Consider the following 21,973-nt stretch of genomic DNA (forward strand, 5'->3'; position numbering starts at 1 on the left):
CTAAACAGGGAACTGGTTTAATTTTTGGTGAAAAAAGAATAAGATTTTTGGATTATTTTGAACCTAACATTTAATTGGACACAAGAAAAAAACAAAATGTAAACAAGTCTAGATCCAGTGACAGTTCTCAGTTAGAAATTTGTTCCTCTTTAGAAATACAAGCCCATTTACATGGGTCAAAATGTTTAGTCAGGCTCGTTCTTGGTGATCCATATATATATATATATATATATATATATATATATATATATATATATATATATATATATATATATATATATATATATATATATATATATATATATATATATGCACTTTTTGTACCTTAAATATTTCAACAATCAACACACACTCTAAATTTTACAAATTTTGATTGAGCTAATTATACAAAGATATCCACTGTTAGATCCATTGATGCACACTTTTGACACCAATCAACATTAAAGTGAGTTACTGCATCCATATTTGTTGAGTGGAAAAGAGAGCCGCAAGTGAGTTCTGATGTTGGAGATATCTCTTATTCCCCCGCAGATCTGCATATGATTTGAGGGGAGGGAAGAATTACAATGCCACTGCAAGCCAAACAATCTCACTTCACATTAAGATGTGAACAACCAGGGCTGGCTCCAGCGTTTTTTGCCGCCCGAAGCGGCAAAAAAACCCAATACAAACAAACAGGGAGGCAGAGTGATGGTGCAGCTGCCAAATTGCCACCGGCAACTGAAGAAGAGTTGCGTCCCCGCCGCCGACTGAGAAATGCGCCGTGATGGAGCAGCCGCCGAATTCTGTCCGCCACCGAGGGCGGATTGCCGCCCCAGGCACCTGCTTGGTGCGCTGGTGCCTGGAGCCAGCCCTGTGAACAACAACTAACCCAGTTAGAGTCAATGCTGCAAATAGACCTGCACAAGAAGTCTCTTTTGCCCACGCTGCAATTTCCCCAATGGAGTTCAGCAGGGATCTGCTCATGTGATCCGTCTGCAGAATGAAGGCCATACCTAGAAGGAAACAACCTCAGGAAGCTGCATAATGCTTATATATAAAGGGAAAGCATACTTCTAGAAACAGAACATGGACTAACAGCTAATAAAGCCTATTTGGGATGGATGAGCTAGATATTTGGGCTGGATCCCCACCTCCCACTACTCAACCTCATGTGCCTCAGAATGAAATTATGGAAAGTGATCAAAGAGTGCCAACCTTTTTACAGGTGAATTTTGGATAGGAAGAAGCCACGTTGTCCATATTTAAGCCATCTGACTCTATGATGTTCCTAATGATTTTTGCTAACTCCTTGCTCATGACTGCAGTTTCTATTGCTACCTTTGCAAGAGCAATCAAACTATAAACTAGCCTCAGTAACTCAGTAACTATACTACCTGAATATCTATATCCTAATTGGCAGTACTCCTACCTGGCTCCAGTACTGCCTGTTAGGATATAGATATTCAGGCCTGTCTGTAAAGGCCTATACTCTAAGAATTTAAGTGTATTCTTATCGCTTGGCCAGTTATAGAGGTATAAAAGAAAAATCAAAATCACTGTCTGCTGGTGTAAGGTCCTTCTTTTACTGTGACAGTCTGATGCCCTGTTCTTAGGCTAAGGCCTTTGGCTAAGCAACAGAGGCAGCCATAAGCTGGGAAGCGACCGGTCACATCCTCACTTTCCAACCTAGTCACATTGAAATAAGGTGCTATTGAGCTGTTAGGAACACAATCCTGTCCTGATAATGCCTATCACCTCCAGAGAAAGGGAAGTGCCTAGAAAATGTAAAAGGAAACTTAGTTTGATAGCATCCTGTCTGGCAAGAACTCACTTATCAATAGCTGGGATGTGAAATCCTCACTTCTGTATTGTTTTCTCATTGTAGTTCCCACTTTGCTATTGTTTGTCTGTATAATCTCTGTCTGGTTCTGTGATTGTTCCTGTCTGCTGTATAATTAATTTTGCTGGGTGTAAACTAATTAAGGTGGTGGGATATAATTGGTTACATAATCATGTTACAATATGTTAGGATTGGTTAGTTAAATTTCAGGAAAATGATTGGTTAAGGTATAGCAAAGCAGAACTCAAGTTTTACTATATTGTCTGCAGTCAGTCAGGAAGTAAGTGGGTCGGGGGGCGGGAAATGGGAACAGGGAATAGGGGTGGGGAAATTGGAATCATGTTTGGCTAAGTGCAGGAATGGGAACAGGGACACAGGTGTAAGACTCTGTGGTGTCAGAGCTGGGAAGGGGGACTCTAAGGAAGGAAACTGGAATTTGCTTGCTGGAAGTTCACCCCAATAAACATTGAATTGTTTGCACCATTGGACTTCGGGTATTGTTGCTCTCTGTTCATGTGAGAAGGACCAGGGAAGTAAGTGGGTGAAGAAATAAGCCCCCTAACACTGCCCTTTTAGCTTAGAGCCTTCTACCCTCTTGAACTGGCCTGTGGCATCCAATTCTCAGCTTTGTCTTCAATTAATTTCTCAATGAAAAAATTGTGGTCCTTTCATGTAATACCACAAAGTCTCACTAGACCACATATAATACCACAAAGACTCACTAAATTTCAAACTTGAGAAAAAAGAGCTCCATTTTACAAATGGGAAAAACGAGGCAGAGAGGTGACGTGATGTGCCCAAGAACGCACAGCAGGTAAATGGCAGAGCCATGATAGGATCCAGACCTCCTGATTTAGTGTCCAGTGCCTTATCCTCGACTGATTATTTTAACCTGTCACATATTATCCAAGATATTTTTCTTGATCACTATTTTGCAATTTCTGACTGATTTATCTTGTCCTGAATTATAAATTAAGAAAACAGTTTCTTACTCTGTAAATCACTCTGTAAATTTATGGCTTTATATGCAAGAAGAGTTTTTCAATTAAAAAACAACATGTTACTACATATCCCTGTTGCTTTACACTCTTCTGCATCCGATAGTCTGACTCCGGCCTCACTTTGGCTCTGGTTAGCACTCCCAGATTTATGTCTTCTAATAAACTGCATACTTTACTAAACATTCCTTTCTCCATGTTACTGATGCAAAGTGTGAGCAAGAATGAGCATAGCAGCAATTCCCCTGGCATTCCACTTTGCATTTCTGGTCTGATGTCATTATTCTGGCCTTCGTCACTAGCAGAGTACTACAATTAATAATAATCTGATGACAAAATATTAATAATAATTTGGTGAATCAATTTTATAATTCAACTGGATACTTCACCACAAATACCATACTAGCTAACCCAAGTCCACTGGAAAGAATAAGATGTTAAAATTGCTTTGAGAGGATGGGTTTCTCAAAAACATAAGTATTCTGCAAATTATTTTAGTATTTGCATTTCAGGAAGCCAAAAATAATCATATCTTGCAATGAAGTCCTTGCTCTGGAAAAATGCCCATGAAAAATTCTATTAGCAACCTACATTTTCTGGAAGATGTTCACCTTGAAAATACTTTGTCTGCCATAAAGTTATTGTAAGAGTGTTTGTTCTTAAATAATTGAAAGAATTCTCCTTAAATGCTCTCCTTCAAACAAGGGAATAGAGGCTCCCTCCACACTGTCCCACAGTTAATGGTCCGAGTCGACTTTGGTAGCAGTAGTCAGCATTAGTGACAGCAATGCAGAGGACTACATAAAATAGCATACAAAGAATTTTAAAATGTTAATATTATGGCAGTATACAGTGCTAATATTTTCACAAGGGACTCTCAAAATTATCCCTCTTTGCCTGTGATCAATACACAGGCTGTGTGTTCTTGCAGACATGAGGGTGAGTAGCTGGGGAAACCATTCATTTTTCATTTAAAACAAAAGGGCGTTGCCTTCACTTTAACCAAAGAAACAGATAGCACTACGAGAAAGCAAACATGTATTTTTTTCCAGAAAAAATATATTGAATATATTAGTAGTACAGCATAAAGTTCTAACTTGTATAATTTGAAGTGGGTTTGGGGACTGAAGATAACATGGGGATCTCAGCACAGATATTCAAAAGGCTATAAAAATTGCTCTTCAGGGGTATTTTTAGGGGAAGCAGGCATAAGCTATTATTAGCAAAGATGGCTGAGCAGAATCCAAAGGGAGAGGATGTCTCCATCAAAGAAAAGAAGACCCCTCCAACCTTCTCCAACAGATATTTAAATAAAGAACTCCCAGAAGTCCCTGAGAGCTTCCTGCAGCACACTGCTATGTGGATTTGGTCCTTTAAGCTGTCTCTATTTTTTGTGAACTCACCACATCATGGTCATCATCAGATTCCAAGGCTGAATGTTTGAAAAGTACGTTTGGATGTACAGAGCACAAGCAAAAAGTCATAGTCTGGCCTGGGAACTCTAGTGTGTTTTTTTTTTTTTTTTTGCTTGGTAGGTTGTTTTTTTTCAGCGCATAAGTGGTTGAGCATATATTAATTAAAAAAAACCAACAAGGAGTTCTTGTAGCACCTTAGAAACTAACAAATTTAGTCTCTAAGGTGCCACAAGGACTCCTCGTTTTTGCTGATACAGACTAACACAGCTACCCCACTCTGAAATTTAATAATTTAAAGTTATTTTAATGACTATAAATGCATATTTGCTATAATTTAAAGAAAAAAGTGTATAGCTCTTCATATACTTTCTCAACCTTCCTGAGCAGCAGCACATTCAGAGAAAAATACATCTAAATGTATTCAAAGATTTTATAAAAAGTCATCAAGCCAAAAAAATACAGCAAATGAGAAATACCGTAGACACTCAAAAGAACTAAATCACTAGCTAAATCACTCCATATCCAATCACTGAAACACACTTATGCTTGATCACTTTAGATTGCCCTCTGATTGTTCTGTATCAGGCAAGAATATTTGGGATGGCAGCATGTAACATATTAATTATCTTGAAAACTTGCCAAAGACACTTTGTTTAAAATATGCAGCTCTTTGAACAATTCCCTAATTTGATCATGAGCTCTTCGCAGCCAAAGATGTGCCTTCCTATGCATGTGGACACTGGCTGTAACAGTATGAGAACTACTGGAAAAAATAAAAAACACCACTATACATGGTAACAACAAAGGTTTATAATATAATTATTATGCACAGAAATATTGTTGAAATAGATTGACAGATAAAAAAGATGTGATGGGACTGTCTTGCCCCAATATGGTCTTCCAAAATATACACAAAATGAAATAATGCTGGCATCGAAAAATTAGGGGGTCACTAACATAGCTTTAGACCTATTTGAATCTGAAAAATCCATATGAATGTTATAAAAAGAAAAATGGGATCACTACATTTAATGTGCGTAGAACTGTGCTCAGACACAGTGGATAGTATCAGCATAGGAAGCCAGCTGCAGCAGCTCCCTGGAGCAGCAGAGGACCTACTGGAACTTCCACCAGTGGCTTAAGTGTCCTAATTTACCAGAGTATATAGAGCAGGGGATCAGGCATAATGTGCAGCTCCACTACGCACACCCTTCCATACTTCTCCAACCTGAAAAAAATGCAAAAGGTAAACACAGGCCCAAATGGACTGCTTAACACTAAACCAAAGTGGCTGGGCTTGGGAGAGTCCACAAGCATGGGGGAAGAATCTTTCTCCATACCACACAGCAGCTGAACACACACTCCACGTAGTCGACTCCAACCCATCAATTTCCTCCATAGCCCTAGCACATCCCCTCTGTGGGGCAGCCAAAGAACTACTGAGTAGGTGATGCTCTGACTCAACCCTAATCATCCTTTGCATGCCGGTTGCATGTTAAGGTTGTCAACTTCGTAATATTTAAAAACTACTCCAGCAGGAGTGTCAAAACTGCCCCTTCCCCCTGAGGACCCGCCCCTGCCCTGCCCTTTTCCCCCAAGGACCCCTTGTAATGGGTCTCACTCGTCACTGGGACGCCTCCCTTTACATGATTCAGTCCTCAAGGCACCATAGTCCTCCCCTTCTGGGGTATCAAAATCCAATTTGACAAAATGCCTACCTGCAGTCTTCTAATCCTCTTCTAAGCTATTCTACTTTGCCTGTGGCCAGTAGTGGAACCCAACCTTGCCCATTACTTCAGGTTCCAGTCCAAGGACCCTATGCCCAGCAACCATGATCTGCTCAATCTCCAACTCTGCTATTGTTCCCGTAGGCTGTTTCCTATCTCTCTTTTCTATCTTCCAGCTCAATTCTGGGTTACCACTGGAGCTTCCTCCATGCCCCGTGGCTACATTACCACTCGGCTTCTTGCCGGAGTCTGTACTCCACCACAGGACTCACTCTCCCAATGGAACTCCTCCTTGTACCTAGTCAACTCCCCTCCTCTCTAGCGAGTGACTGAAGAGCTCCTCCCTGCAGCCCTTCTGCTATCAACTTCCTCTCTTTATCAGTCTAATCCAGCTCCTCTGCAGGAGCAGAGTTTTGATAGCGGAAATCTCCACACTTAACCTAGCTTCTGCTCAGCAGTTTTTCTGATGAACAAACTATGTAATATTAGCAAATTGCGTATAAAAAGAGGAAAAATCTGAACTCATTGGACACATGAACATTTGGACACCTCTGAAGTTCCTCTGCAGATGGAAGACCAGTGAATGGATGTTTGCAATTATCCACTTGAGACCCCCTCGAGACCCTAGGTAAATATGAATCTGGGATTTTTTGGGGTGTTTTACTAACCTGTTGCAGACATGTTTAAGTGCTGGAGACTAAATAAAGTAATGCTTTAAGTGAAAGCACTCTTGTATTATGCTGTTTGTGCCATCCACCTATTGGTCAGACAGCCTTGTCTCCACTGATTTATTTCCTGCCTCCGTCTCTCCAAGAGTAAAAGTAACCAAGATCTTTGGCTTCAGAAACCCTGGGTAACACCTCCTGCACTTGGGCTTCGTCAGCCATTAGGCCCTCTCAGTCCCTAGCTCTCCTCCAGATACAGCCTAGAAGGTCAATTGGCCTAATTACCTGTGCAAAGTCTGTGTGGGGTAAATACCCCATCACAACTCCCAATTATTCTGAACAGTATTTGCTTATGGCTCTTGTTTGTCAAAAATAAACCACTTGTTTCCAAACAAGTCCAGGCACTTAGGTTCCTCTTCTTTAGGTGTAATTCTGCATCCCTGGTGCCTAGATCTTTTGCGTGCAGTTGTCACAACCAATGACCCAGGACCTGGAGGAGTGTACAAACATTGAAAATCTGACAAGGGCACCTGACAACATTTATCAGCTTTTTGGACATAGAGTAGAATTGTCTGCCATAGATGTTGTGCAGACTGCAGCAAGCTGACTTTACTCTGTTAAGAGAATCATTCTACAATGCAATACACTTGAAAAGTGAGTAATATTCTGAGCTGTCAATCTTAACAATAATCACCCCCTGAAAAATGCATTGCTCCCATTTTGCTTAGCCTATTGATTTAGGAATGCTTTAAATTTCTATATTGTGCTGAAAATTCTTTTTCCCCAGGTTTATAAGACATTAATTTGTATTTTTTAAATTTTATTATTTTGTTTTTGTTTTAAATCAATAGGAAAATCTGAAAAGTAGAAGGCACATTACACCAGGAGGAAACTGAAATTTAAAAAAATTACTGTACATCTGTCATTTTTGAGCTAACTTTTGGAAGTGGACATTTTGCTAAAATAGGTGATGTCACCTGTAGCACTGAGTGAAGGAGTTCTGTCTAAGTGGTTGTATATCAATTGTCATGCTGTTTAATGTTGGTTAAACAAGCATCAAAAACATTTATTGTATATAAATAACGTGCTGTAGTCATAATGAACAGGTCGGATTATGATCAGGAGGTTGCCAGGCAACTCTCCAACACCACATTCTACAGGTCACTATCCTCTGATGCCACTGAGGAGTACCAAAAGAAACTACACCATCTGCTCAAGAAACTCCCTGCTATAGCACAGGAACAAATCTACACAAACACACCCCCAAAGCCCCAACCAGGGGTATTCTATCTGCCACCCAAGATCCAGCAGATTATCTGGCTATTTGGACTCTCTCCTCAGACCCTACGCTACCAGCACTCCTAGCTATCTTCAAGGTACGACCACCTTCCTGAGGAAACTACAATGCATCGGTTATCTTCTTGAAAACACCATCCTGGCCACCATGGATGCAGAAGCTCTTTACACCAATATTCCACATGAGGATGGACTACAAGCTGTCAAGAACAGTATCCCTGATGAGGCCACGGCACACCTGGTGGCTAAGCTTTGTGACTTTGTCCTCACCTACAACCATTTCAGATTTGGGGACACCTTATACTTTCAAGTCAGTAGCACTGCTATGGGTAACCACATGGCCCCACAGTATGCCAACATTTTTATGGCTGACTTAGAACAATGCTTCCTGAACCCTTGTCCCCTAGTGCCCCTAATCTACTTGCGCTACATTGATGACATCTTTATCATATGGACCCATGGGAAGGAGGCCCTTGAAGAATTCCACCTGGATTTCAACGATTTCCACCCCACCATGAACCTCAGCCTGGAGCAGTCCACACAAGAGATTCACTTCCTGGACACTACAGTGCAAACAAGTGATAGTCACATAAACACCACCCTATACCAGAAACCTACTGACCGCTATACTTACCTACATGCCTCCAGCTTCCATCCAGGACAGATCACACGATCCACTGTTTACAGCCAAGCCCTACGATACAACTGAATTTGCTCCAATCCCTCAGACAGAGAGAAACACCTACAAGATCTTTATCAAGCATTCGTAAAATTACAATACCCGCCTGAGGAAACAGATTGACAGAGTGAGACAGGTACCCAGAAATCACCGACCACAGAATAGGCCCAAAAAGGAAAATAACAGAACACCACTGGCCATCACGTACAGCCCCCAGCTAAAACCTCTCCAGCACATTATCAACGATCTACACCCTATCGTAGAAAACGATCCCTCACTCTCACAGACACTCACTTACAGACAGCCCCCCAACCTGAAGCAAATACTCACCAGCAAGTACACACCACACCACAGAAACACTAACCCAGGAACCAATCCCTGTAGCAAACCTCATTGCCTACTCTGTCCCCATATCTACTCTAGCTACACCATCAGAGGACCCAACCACATGATCCACACCATCAAGGGCTCATTTACCTGTATGTCTACTAATGTTATATATGCCATCATGTGCCAGCAATGCCCCTCTGCCATGTATATTGGCCAAACCGGACAGTCCCTACATAAAAGAATAAATGGACACAAATCGGACATCAGGAATGGTAATATACAAAAGCCAGTAGGAGTAACACTTCAATCTTCCTCAACATTCTATAACAGATTTAAAAGTAGCTATACTTGAACAAAAAAACTTCAGAAAGAGAAACTTCCAAAGAGAAATTGGAGAACTAAAATTCATTTGCAAATTGACCATTAATTTGGGCTTGAATAGGGACTGGGAATGGCTGGCTCATTATAAAAGCAGCTTTGCCTCTCCTGGAATTGACACCTCCTCATCAATTATTCGGAGTTGACTACATTTACCCTGACCCTGATCGAACTGGCCCTGTCAACATTGGTTCTCCACTTGTGAGGTAACTCCCTTTTCTTCATGTGTCAGTATATAATGCCTGCATCTGTAAACTCATAACTTTGCTTGACACTAAACACCATGGACTGAAGAGAGACACTGGATTTATGGCTAATTACACCAATCTCAATCTCCCCCCCACCCGCCCCTCCAATGACTGGAGAGATGTTAACAGGCCACTTCGCCTTGCATGGTCCCTTGAAATGTGTGTTAACTACTTATGGTAAGCAATCTGTTCCCCCTTGTATTTAGCTGTGACCCTGGGTATGTCTACACTGCAATTAAAAACCTACGGCTGGCCCATGCCAGCTGACTCAAGGTTGCAGGGCAAGGGCTAAGGGGTTGTTTAACTGTGGTGTAGACATTTGAGATCAGGCTGGGACCTGGGCTCTAGGACACTGAAAGGTTTTTACACACACAAATTAAACATTTCTTCTGTCATACTGTTTAAATATGAATATATAGTACCATAGTAAATTAAACAATGAATTCACACTATTGTGGCTCTTCTAGGTAATGCTGACTGCTAATATGGCTTCTGAACCGCTGAGGTCTAAGTATCACTCGTTTAGAAAATAAAGAACTTGTCTTGTTAAGTGTTCCTCTCACCTCTGCTGTTAGCTGGAAATCTCCATAGAACCATCTGTTAGCTAGCTTATAGAACAAAATCGATGGCCATCTCAGAGGACAGCGAGTTTTCAATTAAAAAAGAAAGTCCCAGGACTGTGCTAAGAAGGGAGAGGGGGAGAATCGGAAGCAGTTGCCTTATGTCAAATCATCAACAACAGAACTCAATACCCTCAACAGCAAAGTAACAAAAAAGGAAACTCTTAAGAGGAAAAAACAAGAGAGGGAAAAAAGATACTGTTTTTTAGTATACAAATAATACTCTATATTACATATATTAACTTACATTCATTTCAGAATTACACCAATCACCATAGTAACTAGTATTAAATTGATTCTATTCTCTACCAGAAAACAAAAAAAGCTGCTTGACTAGAAGAACCTGTTTTATTAAATTATGTATCTCTCAGATTCCTTTATTCTTCTCTTTCACAGAGGAATTTCCTATTAAAGTGGTATTGTTAGATGATTGCCATTTCCTGTTTCCACAACACACAACTCTGACAGGAGACACAGAAGGACAAATTTACTCAGGCATAAGTGGACAAAGCTACAGTAAAATCAATGAAGTGATGAATTTGACCTAGAGTCTCAAGTAAAATTTTGTCCTGTCTTTAGCTGTTATTTAGAGGGGTTAACCCACAAGCTTTTGCAGGATATTTTTTTAATCTTTTAAGGAATATTTGAGCTCTTATCACTATTTAAGATCAGGACACAGAAGAATGCAATCAATAAATTTCTACTTCAGTTTATATACAGATTCCTGTATTATTTAAATAATAATTAAAAACTGTGCTATATTGATCATTTGTATTTTGATATCTAAGTCACTTCTCTGTAAATACAACAGGGCTTGTCTCTATGGAACTAATATGACAGCACACAAATGAATTGCTTGGGTATTTAATGGCTTTTAAATGGTTAATAATGTATTTCTTTACATAAGAACCATGTCTGTTCTGTTATATTCACCCTTACTATAATTACACAAAGCGACATTAAAGAAACACTGAAGTTGCAAAGTCTTGCATTCAAAAATGTGGATATACCAGTATTAAGGCTTCCTGTCCATCCCCAGGCTTGTTCCAGTCCTGCACCTCAGCTTTTTCTCCCGGCTCCCTACCTCTAGGCCCAGTTCCTCACATCTCTGGATTCCTGTCAAACTGACTTCCTCCTCCTCCTCCTACTTGCCTAACTTGCCTGTGCTGCAGGAGCACGGAGTGCACGAGTCTCCCTGCTCCCAGTTCTTGTGCCCAGCAACACAGTAGCTTCTGACAGCTCACAGACGCAATGGCAAGGAACATATTGCCCCCAGCCCTTTTAGCCTTGGAATGGAACACACCCACAGAGTTCTAATCTTCAGAGGAATTAGCCACCAAACTCTACTGAGTCTCTACTGAGCATATGTGAACTGAGATTTTCCGAGGCTCATAACTCAGCCAACATGAGGCTGATTGTCGAGGGATGGCGAAAGGCACATCCCTGACACCACAGCGACCCGACTGCCAAATTTCAAGTTCTGGCTCCAAGCATGGAGGCACTAGAGCTACTCAAGGAAATGTTTGTTAAATATTTTAACATGGGCAAACCACACTATTGGCACAGTTAAACAACTAAAAACAAGGTCTTATAATGGAAAGTGTGGGGCAACATTAACTGTAGGCATCAGTCCATGTGCTGCTTGTAATGTCTTCTCTTAGCAACAGCAGCATTATACTTCTGAAATATGCACACATTAACCTGTAAAATGTTTGAAAACATTAGATATGGATCTGTTTTAAGTGTAACATAATAAGCCATACTCAGTGATATTTTAGGGCAGAGGTTTGTTTCATGTGTAGAGGAAGGATGGTCCAGCAGAGTTAGATTGTTAACTTGGGATCTGCAAGACCTGGATTCAGTTCTCTCACAGATTTCCTATGTGACCATTGGCAAGCCACTTAGCCTCAGTTCCACATCTGTAAATTATTGCTTCCCTACCCCACAAAGTAAAAATTATGAGACGCTCAGATACTATGGTAATGGAAGACATAAGTACTTCAGAGAGATTATTTCCCTGTTTTGGTTTTGTAATGCTTAGATAAGCCATGCCAGCTCAGTGTGGCACTCCTTTAGTGGTGGCTGGCCAACTAGAGACCGAAGAGCCTGCTACAGCCTTGGCTGAGAGCTGGGTCTTTTAGCTCAGGTTGCATAGCGTCGTGTATTAATATCTCTCTCTCCTGACTTATTAATAGCACATTACATTATTAAAACAAATGAAATATTTAATAAATGTTAATGTATTGTTCATCATTTATATTGTTTGTTTTATGTTTTTCAATCCAGTCACCTTGAACAACAAAAGCAAAACAGTCAATTTCATCTAATAGCATAGTTTTCATCCATTAATAAAATGCTGCAGCGCTTAGGAGGCAGAAACTATATGCTTAAAAACAAACCAAAAATAAATTTTTCACAATTTTAAAACAAAATATCATTAAGACATTTTAATTCTGTAAAATACATATTTTAAACAAAACTTAAATGTTAGCTCTAAAATACCTGACAGTACATATTTCATTTTAAAGCACCACAGTGCATTGCTGATTCAGTAAAACGACTCTGTGATATTCAGCTGTCATGGCCACCCTCTTGGCTGACACTTTGCAGACTGAACCTGAGACTTTCAGAGCTAAAGGTATGAACTGCCATAGCTCTATCTAAAGAGCAAAGGTTCTGTAGCTGGGAGTTGTAATAATGTATATCCTCTGAGGACTGGACCTGTAACATACACTCACCAGTTGTATCTGAAGAAGTAGGTTTTTTACCCACGAAAGCTTATGCCCAAATAAATCTGTTAGTCTTTAAGGTGCCACCGGACTCCTTGTTGTTTTTGTGGATATAGACTAACATGGCTAACCCCGATACTACTCACCAGTTGGTTACATACATTCTCTGCTCAAAGAACGCTAGTCCCAAGTGCCTGAAGCCCAGAATGGCTCAAATCCTATTTGGCTTTGATAGGGATAGAAACTTCATGCCATAGAATTTTTGTAACAAAATTTACTCAGTTTATATTAACATTCAACATACAGGTTATTCCGTTTAGAAGTCACTATTAAGGTTGACAAAACGAATATGACATTCTGACTCAAAGTTATACAAGTCAATCAAACTACAACTGTAACTAGAGTTCCTTTCATATAATGTATTTTGAGACTGTTGGGCAAATAAGGGCTAGTGCACATGCCCCAGAGCACCATATGCTCATTCATGCAACACTCACCACTAAACTATTAAAGTGGTGCATAGGGATTTAGCTGTGCAACTTCCATTATTGCCAATTGATGGATAAACCCTATGTACTGCTTTGAACAATTCTGAGATCAGCCTATTAACTCACTCTACTACTTTCTAAAAGCCAAAGCAGAGCAGTGAGTTAGCCTCAGAGGAGGGGGACTTGTGTTGTGATGCCCTTTCTATATTAGGTTTCAGAGTAACAGCCGTGTTAGTCTGTATTCGCAAAAAGAAAAGGAGTACTTGTGGCACCTTAGAGACTAACCAATTTATTTGAGCATGAGCTTTCGTGAGCTCATGCTCAAATAAATTGGTTAGTCTCTAAGGTGCCACAAGTACTCCTTTTCCTTTCTATATTATATATTAATATAAAAATTATGGATAAATATGGGATCTAAAACTGGAGGAAGAGACAGGTTAGTCCCCAATAAATGCTAGTCTTTGAGAGTTGTTCTGTGCACTCACTCTTGCGGACAGAGGTGTGTCTATGTGGAGGAAAGGAGGGGTCACACATCCTTGAAGCACTGAATATTCAGTGTCTGAAGCTTTATAAGGAAGTTCAACTCCACAACTACCTCAGTATCTTCTGATTATATAGAGAATTTTGAGGTAGAGGGGAAGTGGGCAGGAAGTGCTAATGCATGAAGGCAACTCTCAAACAAGTTACTGGTGAGTAACCTCTATTTCTATTTCAAGGGCCTCTGACCATTTCCACTGAGGGAGACCAGTGAGTGTGGTACTGCCCAGGTGGATGGTAGGCCAGGAGTTCTCACTGAAACATGGACAGTAGCACCACACTGGAGCACAATGCCAAATCCAAATAATGATGCCTGGTAGAGGTATGTACTGAACACCAAGTGGTTGCACTACAAATTTCTGCTGTGGGTATCTGCCTAAGATTTACCACAAAAATTGCAATGGCCCTGGTGGAATGGATTTTTAGCCCTCAGGGAACTGTATCCTAGCTAGACTGTAGGAAAGCATAAAGTATACTCTGATCTATGTAGGGTGTTTTTGCAATGGGCTCTCCCTTGCATCTTCCTCCTGCATCTTTCCCCATAAACTACAAATAGCCTGTTCCTATTTCAAAAGGGTTTAGTCTTATGTAAATAAAAGCATAGGGTGGTTTTTTTTATCATCAAGGGTACACAGATGTATTTCTCCAGGATAAACATGGGGTCTAGGGAAACAAACAGGAAGGGATACATACTGACTAACTCACAGGCTTTCTGCTTCAAGCTGAGATGAAGTTGAAGGACCACTTTTTGTCTTTACAGACAACAATGTAACAAGGGTTGGCCATAAGATCTTGTAGCTCTTCTAGCTGAAGCAATGGCTATTGAGAATGTAGTTTTGTATGACAGGTGTTCTACTGAGGAATCTTTTGTGGGGGTTGAAAGAAGGTCCCATCATTTTACTGAGGACTACGTTCAAGTCCAAGGAAGAAGCACGCTGTCTTACAGAAGGGAATGAGGGAATGTAATATTAAGTCCTTTCAGAAATCTGGAGACTGTGGGATGTGAGAACACAATCATTCCCTGTAATGGCTGATGATAAGTTGAGATGGCAGTGAAGTAACCTGCAGGGATGCTGGACACAGGCCTTGGGATTTCAGATACCACAAACGGTCCAATATGTCAGACATCTCTGCCACCAAATGAGTAAGATGTGTTGGTGAGGAACAGTGACAAACACCACAGACACAGAAGGTACAGAAAGTTAAGGAGACAGCCCGAAGAAGAACTGGAGTGTGGCCCTGAGAAAAAGTCTAGAGGGAGGGCTTTTTGGACTGAGTGTTTAGTGAAAGAAGCTTGGAACTGTGCACAAAAGAAACTATTTCCTGTTTGATTCCTACTGTATTCAAGGAAACAGGACTTTGTACATTCTTTGTAAATGACTACATCAAAGAAATACCTGGCTTCATAATCAATTTCTCGTCTAACTGAAACAACCTGAAGGATCCAGAAAATTGGCTAACCACTCAGGTCAAAAAGGCAATACCACTCTTGACTTTTAGCTATGATGAAAACCGACCATGTATTCCTAATCTTTATTGTCTGTCTCTCAGCCTGAGCTTCTGCAGTAAGCCAGACAAACAAAACCAGGAGTACTGTTGAAGCATTATAGCTATCAGCACATTTTTTGCACAGAAACATGAACAACAATACAGACGTGGTCCTCTGGCACCAGCTTCTTTGATGCTTTTCTCTGCTTATAAGGCAAGACCTCAGATAGATTCAAGGCATTAACTATGGAGTGTTAGTATCTTCCCATTAGTGGATGACAGATTGAGCCCATATAAGCAGGGAGCCCAAAGAATATGCCTTACTGCACAGAAAATCCACTCTCCTGACCGCTCTCTATCAGTGGAAGTGGAATGTGTTGTTTTCACATGTTCTCCTGTCCAAACCTACTGAAGCTGCCAGGGAATTCGGGGTTGGATACTGCTCAAAGTAACCATAACACTCAAAAGGAACAAGGTTCATCTTTACCTGCCCTAAGAACTAAAGAACTGCTATGAAGATGATGGTGTGAGCCAGATGCCTTTGACAAGAGCTCTAAAAAGTCACTGGCTGATGGGAACGGCTAACTAATATCAACCTATGAATATGTGATATGCTATACTATTAATACTAAACATGAAAACAAAAATTATAACTATATAGAACTAACAAAACCTACTAGAGTTAGGAAATCAATAAACACAGCACTGCTTTCTCTGATAGTGATGAGAGAACTCAGGTTGCTGGGGGAGCACATCCCAAAATGGACATGTATTTGAAGAAGGTTCCACGAGTTCATTGACAGAGAGTACTATCCCACCAAAGGAAATGCACACAGGTCACTGAAGCAGAACGACAGCTTAGAATAAAGAAGTGGTATAGAAAATATCTTAATGTAGCACGTTAAGTACCTTGAATCTTTGCATCAAGAAGGTGTAAATTCTATTACCATATCTTTTTGATAATTACTAGATCGGTAGTTATTAGGAATTCTGATATCATTGGTGATAAATACATGATATACAGGTTGAACCTCTAGTCCAGCAGTCTCTGGTCCAGCATGGTTTTATTTTATGTCTTTCATGCTTTATCTACTTACTTGCTTGTGCCAATACAGTAAAATTCTGTAACAACACTAACACTTTGTTATGAAGAAAGCTGGTAAGCCTTGGCTAGGCAGCATTGCAAGCATTGTTCCGTTTATTCACCTCAGCGTGGTTTGGCAAATTCTCTGTTTCAGCACCAGTCAGGTCCCCAGGGTGCCAGACTAGAGAGGTTCAACCTGTATTAGATATCAGTTTGAAACCTGCTAGTCTATGTGATCTCATGCTCCAATTACTGTGACCCTCGTCCAAGCTCACACAGCTCCCTTCTTCTCCCACCGAGATTCTCTTAACCTAGGTGGTAAGTACTTCAAGACAGAAACACTCATGTGCTCCATATTTTACAGCTTCGAGCACAATCAGGCGCCAATCTTGACTGTGGCCTATTGACTCTATACTAATACTAATAAATAATTATATTTAACACTACAATATGACTGAGGTGTCTGACTGCATGAAAAATAATTAACTACCTTTTCTTAAGTACACTCTGCTTTTAGTATACGGCTCCCTGTTTATCTATGCACACATTTATATTAATAACGCACTCACCGTTGGATCACTTACTGGAGTAAAATTTTAGTATCACTGAAATCCATGTATCACTGAAATCCATGTATCACTGAAATCCAAGACTGGCTTCCAGTGAAATAAACTGATCACAATTTCTTCCTCTGTCTGAGCTGGAAGGTTTATTTTCACCTCCCCTGAGCAAATGTGGATCACAGAGTCTTCATTGTGAAAATCTGCTGGATACTGATACAGCAACTCCAATGACCAAGTGAAGGACTCTTAATTGGTTAAATGTAGTCACCAGTTTTATCTAGCATGTTTCCCAGTTAAACTATTTTCTCAATATAATCCTGCAGAAAAACATGCTGTCCTATAAACTTTGACGTATACTACTTGGAAGCCATAAGAAGAACTAACTTCTGCAGACAAGATGGTTATGGACAGTAATGTCTGTATATTATGGCAAGTGGCATGCTATAAATAGCTAAAATATACAGATTAGATAATTTAGAAGATGTAAAATAAGGGATTTTTTTGGAAGTACAGTAAAGAGAAAAAAAGTGCAGTATAATTCATTTTCTCCACTGACTACATAATACTTTTTTTAAAATAGTATCACTTTATAACACCCATAGGACTCAGTTCCTAAAACTGGGGTTATAATAAAGCAAAGATAAACAGCACATTTTCTTCAGTTTTCACAAAAATAGAGGAAGACTATTATAATTCCATAACAGTTTCTATTTATCCTTTAGCATTTCTGTTTTCTGAAAGGAAAACAACTGCAAATTACCATTGGGACAAGATGCTAATTTCCTGAAAATTAAAACTGAGAAGAGAATGAAACAGGAATAAATCTGACCTGGTTAGAAATATGACATCATTTATTTTTAATATTCCTTTCAAAAAAGCAAAATAACTCAAAATATTTTTAAACTAAGAAACACATGAATTGAAAGAGAGATTGGGTATGACCTTTCTGAGTAAAGGAGAATCTGAGTCATGCTGTAGAAAAAACTACTTAGCATAATTTGTATTTTATTTCAGCAAGCACGGTGGACCAGTCAGAGTTGCACTACTTGAAATGTTAAAGACCTATTCAGCAATGAGCTATCCAACTGATTTCCAGTATAAAAACTAGAATGCTAACTGCACTTTCCAAAGCTAAAGGCCTATGTACTCCTTTTGTTCAATATTTAATTACGTGGATGAAATGTCTGAAGCACTGTCCCCCTTAAAATGTTTCTGAAACTCTAAAAATCTAATTACTGTAGTTTCTGACCTAAAGATATGTAATATAGCTCCTAGCACCACAGATATTTTGGACTTTGAATCAAATTGCACATAAAACAGCACAAGGCTACTGATAATTCTCCAGCCATCTCCTTTTATAGGATACTATAAAAGCTATGGAGGCTGCATAATGTTATTAATACTTATGAAGTAATTCTTTAAAAAGAGAAACTAACTTTGCCTTTTTCTAAGGAATGTAGATGTTCAGGGTGACCAGATTAAGGAGATAAATCATTTAGAGATCACTTCACAGCAAATAAGGAAATGGAAAAAATACAAAATTAATTATCCTTTAGACATAAATTAAAATAAATTCAGACTACAATCAATTGTACTCACAGTTGACATTGGTCTCCTTTGATTCCTTTCGTTGCGCAAAAACATTTTCCTGTTTGCATGTGACAAATATTTGCATGTCCACTGCATGTGCAAGCTATAAAGTCAAAAAGGAAAGAGATTTAACTGTCTATATTATACTTATGACTAAATGTACTTTTATGGATATTAATGTTATATCCTAAATGCATTACAGAGAAGGTGTGGTTAAAGTATTAGTATTTCCATCATGAACCCCTTTAATATCAATAAGATGATCATTTAATTTATATTCTGCAGCGTTGGGAACTCAATAGTCTGAATGTGCCTTTAGGGAGATTTTATCTAAAGATTACTGACATAAATAATAAAGGTTTCAGAGGAGTCAGTAGAGTCTATCATTTTAATGTGACTTGGTATACAGTATGGCAAATACGTTACTAAACATTAACAAAAATAATCTTTAGGTATAGGAGGTAAAATCCTGAACTATTGAAGACAATGGCAAAACTCCCATTGACTTGAATGGGACCAGAATTTTGTCCAGTTTCTAATAAAAGACACATGCAACGTATCCATACCAGTTAATGTTGTAAGTCAGTTACATTTGACAAAAATTTAGTAAATTTAAGGCTTTTAAGGCCCACTTGAACAGGGCTAATTTGATACAATACTATTTCTATGGTTCAAAATAAGAACATTCTAGAGGCAAAACTACAAAGAGCTCTTCTGCCTTTAAATGCCCCTGCAGGTTAAGTAAGGTGGTACAGAGGATGTAAGAATTTCATTAAGAGGTGTGTGGTACGTCAATGTAAGGTCTCAATAGGATGTCAAAGAGCACACCCTTAGGAAGACTGAATCCTACCTACCCACCCTTTCAGATTGTGATTAAAGATACTGAAATATCTGCAGGTAATGGAGTTGCCTCTTGGTAACCTGGTACAGTGTGTGTTGCAACAATCTAATCACAAAGTCCTATAGGTAATGTATTAGGGTGTTCTAGACAAGACAACCATCTAGTGATATTCATAATATGCTTAAAACTCTCCTTGAACACACCTCAGTAATTCTGAACCTATCTAGAGATCAGATCCTGCTGTCACAGAAGTTTTAATTACAACCAAAACAAAAGATTTTATGCATCGTCGTCTTCTTCATGAGTATGGATATAATACTAACTGGTGACCTACATGTAATAAAAGTTTATTTGCCACTTTACAATCCTATTATAGAAGTGCTATTTTTCTTGTTGGCAGAGGGAGCGAGTTTTAATGGTCTTATTCTGTAGATAAGGAACAACATAGAAAGCTCATTCCTGTGACAGTGCCCTATAACACAGAACCCAGACACCATATGTCCCCCTTAAACAAACACACAAAATAAAAGTATTAGACAACTGAATCTCAAATTACGACACATAAAATGTATTTTACATAATATAGAATTCATACAAGAGAAATGTTCATGTGTTTGAAGGACAGCACATCTGATATTTCAAAGAAGTCTTTGCCAATGTTTTACCCCATTTATCTCCAGTTAGCAGACCATCTGAAAGAAAGCAAGAGGAAGCAAAAAGAGCTGAATTCAGCTTGGGATAGGATGGGGTGAAGGTGGCTGAAATAGCTGAGCTCCATTTGAAAAGTGTGTAAGAGGAGAGCCCAAAATAGCTTGACATTGGTGAAGGTGTGACCATAGTAGATGAGGTTTAATAAAAATGGAGCAAGTGGGGATGGAAAGAGAATGACAGTTCAGGAGTGGGAAGAGAACATCTCAGTGTTTGGTACAAAGAACATAACATACCGTTACAGTAATAAATACAGTTAAAATTAAGATGCCTTCGAAGAATCAATTTTGGGGATCTGTCTGTACAGCTTATAAATTCCATGTGAGATTATGAAGTTGTTACTATGAAAACTGGTGTATAATGAATGTGCCTGTTTGTGTATCCATTGTAATATGGTGGGTTGTGTCATACCTCTACCACACCATGAACAAGTGTGGACTGTTAGAACTCAATGACAGCTTATTCAGAGTTAAGCACTTTGCAGTGGCTGTGCTAAGGAGGTTGGCTGAAGCTGGTTATACCCAACCTCATCAACAGCGGACCATTGTCTGGAGAGTGGAATATCCCAAATGCAGAACAAAGATACCAAGGTGTTGATACTAGGTTTTAAAAACCACAGAGGCTGGGTGGGTCAGGGGAACACTCACAGAGATACACAGAACATTTGGGCAGGAAAGGGGAACGGAACGAACAGCCAAAGTCACAGAAGGTGAGCTGAGGAGAAAAAGGCTCCATGTTTCCAAATCCAAGCTATGCACTCCAATACAAGGTCTCTGTATGGCCCCAGAGGGCTCTGACCCAAGCCCAAAGATGCTCTGGAGTGGTGAGGAAACTAAAGCATGAAAATGCATGTAGAAATTATTATTTTTGTAAAAGTCTTTGTACTTGTGGTGTTATTATAAGAAGAGCTGTAGAACCTGTGCAAAGTATATGTCCCTTACATGCATTATACCTACCACATGGGCATTGAAGAGGTAATCCCAAAGCTCACACCTTCAGTGGGATTCTGGGAAAGGTTGTGTTTAAACTACAAAGGAGTCTGAGGAGTGAGCACTAGTTCTAGGTGCTGGGCAGGAGACTATGTGGTCTAAGCTCCCAGTGGGGTGCCAAAGCGAGTCTGAACCCTGAGAATGTGTCTAGGGACCCCAAGACTGAGACAGTCCTGGACTCTCTTCAGACTCCAGAGGCCGGATCATCCTACTGCAGTCTAGTGAGTGGCCAAGAGAGGGCACTTGACCAAACCTATGACTGATGCCACGCTCAAGGGAAACACCACAACAATAAAGGCATTTAGTATGGAAAAAAAGGATGCCTCAGAACAGGTTAAAACAGCAGAAATTCTCCCTCACAAGCTTTGTAATATTTCATTTTGGGGAAGTAGGAGGGGGAACCCCCCTCTAAAATCAAAATAGGATGTTATTAATCTCCTGACCTTAGGGATAATTATGAGAAGTGTGGTTAACACCACCATTCAGGCAGGAAGATATCCCTATTAACAACCTCAAGTGCCAGGTTTTATAAATGTGAACAAATTAAATAAGATTTGACTGTTCATCTAATCTTTTATTTTAGTCACCAATGCAAATAGCAACTTGCCAGTTGAAAAGTGCTCTCTTTCATGCAAGTTAATGAAAGAACTGAGATCAAAATATCAGCAACCCTTCCTTCTGAAATATCCTGCTAAATCATAGGCAATACACATTTGCATGGAAATGAACGGGTCTCAGTTACAATATATAATAAATAAAGGTACTTATCTGGTTAGAA

The 21,973-nt window shown here is 39.6% G+C and overlaps 1 protein-coding gene across 8 annotated transcripts in view; it reads right to left on the bottom strand.

The window, feature by feature from the left end:
- ATRNL1 (attractin like 1) overlaps window positions 1-21,973 on the bottom strand; it is a 1,086,620-nt gene that overhangs the window by 629,885 nt on the left and 434,762 nt on the right. For all 8 annotated transcript variants that reach the window (XM_073354269.2, XM_073354267.2, XM_073354264.2 and 5 more), the window contains one exon: window positions 18,667-18,760. In XM_073354269.2, the coding sequence (XP_073210370.2) occupies window positions 18,667-18,760 (94 nt within the window). The remainder of the gene's footprint in view (window positions 1-18,666; window positions 18,761-21,973) is intronic.

The sequence above is a fragment of the Lepidochelys kempii genome, chromosome 7 (assembly GCF_965140285.1).
Source record: "Lepidochelys kempii isolate rLepKem1 chromosome 7, rLepKem1.hap1, whole genome shotgun sequence".
Lineage (NCBI taxonomy): Eukaryota > Metazoa > Chordata > Testudines > Cheloniidae > Lepidochelys > Lepidochelys kempii.